This window comes from Callionymus lyra, chromosome 13, assembly GCF_982586985.1.
Source record: "Callionymus lyra chromosome 13, fCalLyr1.hap1.1, whole genome shotgun sequence".
Lineage (NCBI taxonomy): Eukaryota > Metazoa > Chordata > Actinopteri > Syngnathiformes > Callionymidae > Callionymus > Callionymus lyra.
The window spans coordinates 24,185,269-24,193,973 of record NC_141830.1 but is presented as its reverse complement, the minus strand read 5'-3'; the positions used below and the strand labels follow the sequence as shown (position 1 = coordinate 24,193,973).

Below are 8,705 nucleotides of genomic sequence, written 5' to 3'. Positions count from 1 at the left end.
TTGTGTTTCCTCACAGACCGCCGGCTGGGACAACATGGCCTTTATCTTCCTCAACCACTTCCTGGATCTGTGCGACGTGAGTGGACGACCTCGGACTGTTTTTGTCAAAGTTGATAAACGTGTGTTTGCAGGCGATCGACGAAGGAGCGCTCAACACCGACCACTCAGATTTCATCGACACCGACATTCCGTTCGAGGTTCCTGTTCCCAGCAAACTCTGTGTCACTGTACGAAAACACGCACACACTCGCACACATTTGCACACAACACTCATGTCTGTGTGTGTGTTAAAGGACATCCAGAGGGAGCAGATCCGTGACTGGGTCCTGACCGTGTCCATGGACCAGAGGGTGGAGCAGGTTCTACCTCGAGATGAGAGGAACACATATGAAGCTTCACTGGTGGCTGCGAATACTGGACTGCGTTCGCTGCCCTGTGTGCTGACTGGTAACACACACACTCACTCACTCATTCACTCACTCACTCACTCACTCACTCACTCACTCACTCACTCACTCACTCACTCACTCGTTCATTCTCTCTCTCACTCCGGTTCTGGTCTCCAGGTTATCCGGTTCTGAAGAACAAGGTGGAGTTCTCTTCTGCAGGAAAAGCCGCCAACAAAGAAGACTGGAACAAGTTCCTTATGGCCATCAAGGTTTGTCCATCATGACGAGTTGCAACAGAACTAAACACATGCACACATGCACACACAGATGCATACACACACATACACATGCATACACACACATGCATACACACAGCTACAAACACACATGCATAAACACACACACACACATAGATGCACATACACAGAGATACACATACACACTAATATGCACTCTCACGCATAAAGACACACAGAGATACATGCATACACACACACAAAGATACACTTACACACAGAGACACACACATACACAGGTTAACACACACACACACATACGCAGAGATACACACACACACAAAGACACACACAAAGATATACTTACACTCAGAGACACATGCATACATAGAGATACACATACACACAGAGATACACACATACAGAGATAAACACACATAGAGATAGACATAAACACAGAGATACATATACATACAGAGAAACCCACACAGAGATATACACATAGTTTGAACCACACGATACACAAACACACATGGATACACACATAGACACACAAAGACATACACACAGAGGTTTATAGACACACACTTTTATTAAATCTAAAACCTTCTTCTTCCTCCACAGACGACTCACAGCTCCGAGTGTCAGGACGTCCTGGAGTTCATCAGCCAATGGTGCGGCGGACTGCCGTCCTCCGGGTACTCCTTCCACTGAACCCTCCGCCTCTCCCTCATGTCCACGACTCCAATAATGTCGTCACCATGGAAACTCTCTCAGGCTTGTTGTTGCTGAAGAGCCAAAGCAGGACTTGAACCAACAACCAATAGACACAACGAAAGTCGAGGCCTTGATGTGTTTGATACAAATGTATTTTATTAAAGATTTAAAATAAATGTTTAAATTGTTCCTGTAGCTTCATGTCTGGAGAATGACCTTGAAATTAAAATATAAACCTTTTTTTATATATATAAATCTATATCAGACAAAAGTAATCACACAATGATTTTTATTTTAAAACATGTTTTCGGTTGATTTTATATGATTTTTTTAAACTTCATGAATCACTTTTCAATGAGCGTCTGTGACTCAAGACAGTTTTGACTCGAGATGATATAAATAATGGACTGAATCTAAAGTCCAGTTACACTTGTGTCGGTTGATTCTGCAGCAGGTCATGTGATTGACTGTGAAGTCAGCGAGTTGATCGTTTTATCTTGTTCGTCACAAATTGTTTGAGGAAAGAAGAGGCTGCAGACGTCAAGTTACGACACCTTTGGTTTTTATTCTTCTTGAACACTTTCATTCAAATGTTGTTCACGTAAACCTCGCACACAAAACATCATCGAGCTCCTGCTGTCCAGGACTTACACAGGATGGACTTTCACTGTGGCTACATCTAGATCCCACTCTCGGTTCTGTTGACACCGGGTCGGTTCTGGAGTCGCCCTCTTGGCATTCACCGCGTGCCTTAATTGTCTGGAGATTTAAATCAAGGTCCGCTGTGAACACGAGGAGAGACAACCCACAATGCTTCTCACTGACCCACTTTTTTCTTTTAATCCTGTTTCACTCTCGGTTTTCCGCGACCGTGACTCTCCTCCTCCCTCGGGGTCTTTTCTCTCGGGGGACAACCGACTGGCCACCATTACATTTGGCTCAATTTAAAAAAAAAATGGTGGTCGACATTTTAATATTGAATTTAAAAGGCTATGAATTGAAAAACATTTAATATAGAAATTTAAATTTTGTAAGTATCCGAATGATTATATCAAACTAAAATAAAATTTGTCATTTGGAAAATATTCAATTATAAAAATAAAATGATGATTAAAATAAACTTTCAGTATCGAAATATTTAAATTAACAAATTGACCACTTTTAATATAGAAACAATTGAATTGAAATTTAAATCATTTAAAATTTAAATTCAAGCGTTAAATATTCTGATGACGCTCAATAAAATGGCATCTGAAAAGCGAAGAGTCTCCGACGACTCCAGCGGTTCTACCCTGAGGTCCTGGTGGATGCATTAGCTCTGGACTGACCCGCTGGGTGGTCATTATGTTGTTGCAAATTCGTTACTTTTAACAACCGCTCTCTATTGTTGAACATTCTTGTGGAACAACCTGGAGAACGTTGAAAAGTCGTGAAGAACTGACAACACACCTCCACCCTTGCACCTCTTGACTCTCTCCATCATGGACGAGTCTCAACCTCATCACCACATGAAAGGTTGTTTTTAACGTAGCCATTAACTGCATTAACTGTTGTTTCACGTTCTATCTAAAGATTTTAAGACTTTGAGACGTTAGCTTGTTAGCATGACTCGCTAATAAGGAATCAAAATGGCCACCGAGCGAGGGGGGCTCGGACGGAGATGAATTATTCTACGTCTTCTCTCGCTCTCCTACGCGCCTACACTCTCGTCGCTTCAGGCGAAAAATTCCAGATTTACAAAACCATGACGGGAGCGTTGTCACCCGAGAGAGACGCAGGATAGAGCCCTGCACTTGCGGGGGATGGGAGGCTTTTGGAAGTGTCCCAGACTTAAGGGAGGAGACCTGGGACAGACCAGGGACCAGTTAGAGGTCTCTCTTCTCCTCTCTGGCTTAGGAACGTCCTCAGGTAAGCTGACCTAGAAAAAAATCTGTTCAATAAATATGAAACATGTCTTAAATATGTTAATCTGGATCTATTTATTTGATCTTATATCATCGTAAGGCGTTACTGTTTTGATCTTAACACACATTTAATACTTAAATATTCTCTTTTTTTTATACTTGAAGATCATGTTTGCTTTGATGCTAAAAATGTTGACTTGAAAAACTGAATGGTGACGACAACTTTTGTTCCTCAACATTATATTTCCTGCTTTTATGACTCGTTTGTCGATCTCTCCGGTATAAAGAGTCGCATGAGTAAAGAAAAGGCTGAAAATCGCCTGATCTTTTTTTGGGGGTTTTAAAATCTTTTTCCCAAAAACATGAATTCTCAAGTCTCAAATGAAAAGGATTGAAAGGATTCTCCATCACACCAGTGACCAGTTTTTAGCTTTGTCATCGTGTTCCTCGGATGAAATGACCAAAACCGATGAAGGTCAGGGTCGTTGTGTTGATCCAACATCTGAGGGATTTTCTCAACATTTCATTTTCTCAGCTGCATCAGTAGAAAGGAGGGGGGGGGGGGGGGGGGTGACATCCTGAAGTCATCCTGCAGTTCCATCAAAGATGCCTGAACAAAAATCCGTTGTGAGAATCGAGCACTGCGGTCCACTAACCTGATCCTCCATTATCCATCCCTGCTAACGCATGCTGGAGCTGCATTCCTGCTGCAGGGAGGAAAATGCTTCCACCACCACCATCATCATCATCATCATCATCATCATCCTCATCTTTACGTCTCATTTGCTGCTCATCGGCTCCTCGGCAGCATCTGCAGCCTCATTAATGATCGGATGCTAATGACCCACATAGCTGGAGCGGGGGGTGCATGGGGGGGGCGGTCTTTGTGGGGGTCGGGCGTGTTCACGCGTGTTCACGCCCGACCCCCACGCAGGTTGAAACCAGGAAAATGGAATTTAAGAAATGGAGATCAAAGTGAAAATAGAGGAGATGAAAGGCATGATGGGTATTTGATGGACGAACAATAATTTATGTTGTGATGATTCAAAGTGAACCCACAGTACCTGTCGTCGACATTTCGCTTTTTTGAAAAAAAATGAAAAAATGCGCAAGAACCGTCTGAGGAGTCGCTGCCTCGCGGGTTGTCGTCCTCCATGTCCGCGGCCGCTCCGGAGGATGCTGCGAGGATGCTGCGGCGGAAGTGGCGGCTGCCGCAGGGATGCGACGCCGCAGAGCTGCTCCTGCAGCCCGAGTGTCGGGCGGGAGAGCGGAGGCGACGATAATTCCTCCGGAGATTGGAAACGTGACCGGGAGGTTGGTTCGGTGTTTCCTGCGCGTCAGGATGGAGAAGTTTGGGCGCAGTCGGATGGAGATGGAGAGACAGAGGGGAGGGGGAGGGGCTGGGAGGAGGCGAGGAGGGGGAGCTCCTCAGCCTCAGCATCTTTCCGCCCGCGAGCCCGTTTCTAGTTCCACTGGACGAATAAACACGTGATGCACGAGAATAACCGGAGAGAGCGAGGAAGGAACTTCCTTTAAAAATCAGGAGAGATTTGGCGGGTGGGGAGCTCAGTCCACAGGCAGAAATGCGGAATAGAAACACAGGAAATATAACATATAACATGTAAATATAAAAATATGTTAAGGGGTGGAGATGCTTTTGAAAGTTTCCCAGGCAATTAGGGGGATACCCCGTGGCAGACCTGAGACCAGATGAGAAGCTCAAATCACCGGCTCGTAAGAGAAATAAATGGCCAACCCTTGAGTTCCTTTTTATTTTCTTACAACACGTTGGAAACGAAATAAATGAGATATGTACACACTAGAGCAGACCTGGGCAAAGTGCAGCCCGGGGGCCACATTTGGCCCTTTGACTGTATTTATGCGGCCCTCGTAATGTCAAAGTATGATCATGTATTAATGGTTCTAATGCATTAATAAATGTATTTATTATTAATTTACATTTTCACAGAACACTTATTTGTGTGTAATTTTTTGAGTATATATTAATTAAAAGAAATATTTTGGCAATAAAATTGCAGTTTATTTAGCTTAGTAAATGTCAAGACCTAATGACGAATGTCCTTTTTTTTAGGGATTTTCTCGTCTTTCTTTTTGCTCGACGGCCCCAAACAACATTCACAGAATTCAATGTGGCCCTTGAAGAATTATTGTTGCTCACCCCTGCACTAGAGGCAATAAGGTGAAGAAAATAGGTTGAGATTGAAAGGAGCTCAGGAGTAAACCCACTGAAAAACCTGGAAATTACTACATGGTCGGATTCAATTCCAGCACTTTCTGCACTTTGTCAATAGTTAAAAGATTTATTTATTTGATTCATTTTTTGATGTTTGCACAACTGTACCAAGGAAAATTCTTCGATGGTTGAACCCTCTACAACTGTAAATAGGTTTAGAAGCTCACCTTAAGCATTTTATGGTGTAAATTATGTCCAAAAGAATAACATCGGTATCACCACCACCGCTTAAAAATAAAAGATTTGTAGCTGTCTAAGCTAAGACTAACCATCCGTACGCCTAGTCTAATCTTGGAGTTTAAATAATCTGTAATAAATAACTAATTAGAGACGTCTAAACTGTCAAATAGCAACAGTCAAAGAACTTAAATTGAAAAACATTCAATTACTGTAGACTAGGAGGAAACATTAAATTACTTTATTTTTTTCACTTTCTGTATAGAAAACACAAAATCTTTCTGTAGAAAAAAAAAAAAAAATCATCAAAAATCATGCTTTTGTTTTAACGGGAGTAAAGTGGGCCAGAGATACATATAAGGAACATCATTTGAACAGTTTTATTCTACTCTTGTGTGCTGGATATGTACAGATAACTAAGACTTCCCAACTAATTAAAATATTCCTTCCACCAAACCAAAATGTCCATAGACGAGGTCGACAGCAAGCCACGCCCTTGTGCACTTGTGTACAGAGGTCATTCTCCATGTCCATGGCCTCGCCTTTCAAGACCGGGTTTTAGCCTCAGCTACTGCTGAAGCTGCACCCTGTTTGGCCCAGTGGTACCTTTGAGCTGCACCAAGTGTATCACAAGCCAAAAGCCCCTCTCTTCAGTATCCAAAACTACAGAGTGATAACTGCAACCAATGGTTTCAAGTTCACATGTAGACCACCTTATGCTTGAACATGGTGATCATTACGGACAATCATGTGCTGAGCATAGAAGTCCAACTTTCACTTAACGGTCAGATCAGGTGGGCTATTCTTTCCAATCACACCCTAACAGGGCTCGCTTTCATTGCCAACATAGACGTTAAGTCCCAGCAGGACCAGAGAATCCAACAAAAGGTATTTTTCCAGCACCCGTCTAAGATGTAGAAACAATTGTGGATACTTTGAGCTGAACCAGGATCTGCTAACTCATGGTCAAGGGATGCTACCTTCCCGTCCAAAGAGGTGAACCTCGAGCACTGAGCCTTAGGATTGCTAGGCCGGCAGTCAAATCGAGGTGAGTCCGACTACAATCACCTGGAGCGTCTCTGGCCTAATGCACCAGCTCACTAGAGAGATTGTGTTTCATGTCCTGATAGCTAACAAGTTAGGATCAGTTCGCAACTCACGTAACGCCTTATACCGGTGGTCAGCCCACGGGAATGGGGTGCTACGTTACCTTTTTCGGAATGTGTCCGACTGGGCCCCATGGGTGTAGGCCCAGCCAACATTGTGTTCACCATCTAGGCCCACCCCCAGGCCTGGCTACAGGGGGGGACTCGGTGACCCAAGTTCCTGGCAAAGGAAACTTAGTTACACTTTTCTTTGATTGATGCACCTTTATTCTTCCAACATTGGGGGTGTAAATGCAAGGGTTTTGAATGCTTTTATTTTATTTTGAAACTCATTAACCGGAAGTTGACCCGCCTTGTTTCGGGCAATTGTTTGAGAACGAATATTAGTTGCATGAGCTACCAAAAGCGCCACTTGTTAGCAACACAAGGTAAAGGAGAGACGAGAAGATGTTTCAGAAAGTCCATTGTCTGCGGTAATTGATGAAGAGACCAAAGTGGTTTGTTTATTTCTTTTGTATATTTGTAATAGGTAGTTGTCTTAAACTTCAGCAAACTAATGCTTTTAATCGTTTCTTTCATCTAGTTCTACAGTGTCAATAAACATCAGTGAAAGAATCTGACGGCTCTGTTCCATCAATTGGCAGCATAGGAGGAATTAGGGATTTGTCAACATAAGGGGATTTTCCCTGACCTTTCTTTCTACCAGAAGCGTGAAGCCCATGACCCCATAGCTCCTGGGATTATTATCGCAACAGAAAAACCCTTCCACCACGCTAGGGTGGAAGCTTGGGGAGGGGCACAGCAAGATCACCATCTACAAGTTTGGAGAACAACTCTGCATGGTTCATTTACCCGACCAGATCAAAGAATGTCTGGTCAACTGATAAACCTCGTCCAAGGATGTTATTGATGCTACAGATCCATAGAACCAGCGAATAGACAGACAGTAAAGTACAGTATCTATCTGTCCGTGAAGGTTCATCCAGATCATGGTTGTCCAAGTGGTTCAAGAGCGAGTAACTGAAGAAAGTTCTCGGATGACAAATGAAAGGCCGTCGACTCGAACCAATTGGAGGCAGTACCTACAGTAACTTGAGAGTGAGAACTGAGTCCCGGAGATTTTCCAGACTAATCTAAACAGACACAACACTTCTCGTTGTGCAGAAGGGAATATCGGGAAGAAAAACAATTATCACTCTGTCTAGACCAAAGTAATCAATTTGTCGTGTTAAATACGCTCTAGCATTTCATAGCATCTGATTTTAGATGCATCACATTAAATGGTTTTAAAAGCATGGATTTTAATAGTATCTCCACAGTGCTATGTTTAAAAGCATCTAAACATGATGGGAATTAATTTTAAATAATTTAAAATGTAAAAGTAGAGGATGTACTTCCTCTCTAGGGTTAGTGTGAATTACTTTACAGTGAAGTTTCAAATAGTTCAATGAACCCACCTGACTCTTGTTCACTTTCGAGCAGAGCAAACTTGGTTTTGAAATTCATCCATTCAAATATACTATGTTAAATTTTAACTTTGCGGGAGTCAGATTTCTGGCAGAGCCTCGTGTCAGTGGATCTTAAATGCTGTAAAAACGCCATCAAGTCTACTTATTTCACACACTTAACTTCGATTTAAGGAAGTTTTACTTGCACCATTGAATTTAGCTTGAAAATGTTAAGCCTGGTCTATATCTAGACATTTACTTAATCAAGGCTGAATGTAAACTTTATTTATATTTACCAATAGCCAATATTTTAGTCTAATAATTGGATACCAGTTGTGCAACGTGCAGTTCTTTTTTTTTTGGGTCAATATCCATGGCTTAGAAAAAGATGTGTGTATGCTAATGATACCCTTGCGTATGCTAATAATAGCTTTGTGTATGCTAATGCTAACTTTGTGTATGCTAATGATAGCT

General features: G+C 42.4%; 1 protein-coding gene across 1 annotated transcript in view; it reads left to right on the top strand.

Moving 5' to 3' along the window:
- Nucleotides 1-1,531, top strand: part of ift172 (intraflagellar transport 172) — a 32,291-nt gene extending 30,760 nt beyond the window's left edge. The window contains exons 44-48 of the mRNA XM_087805423.1: nt 17-76; nt 132-227; nt 294-447; nt 567-658; nt 1,250-1,531. Coding sequence (XP_087661549.1) covers nt 17-76; nt 132-227; nt 294-447; nt 567-658; nt 1,250-1,339 — 492 coding nt within the window. The 3' untranslated portion in view covers nt 1,340-1,531. The remainder of the gene's footprint in view (nt 1-16; nt 77-131; nt 228-293; nt 448-566; nt 659-1,249) is intronic.
- The last annotated feature ends 7,174 nt before the right edge of the window (nt 1,532-8,705 follow it).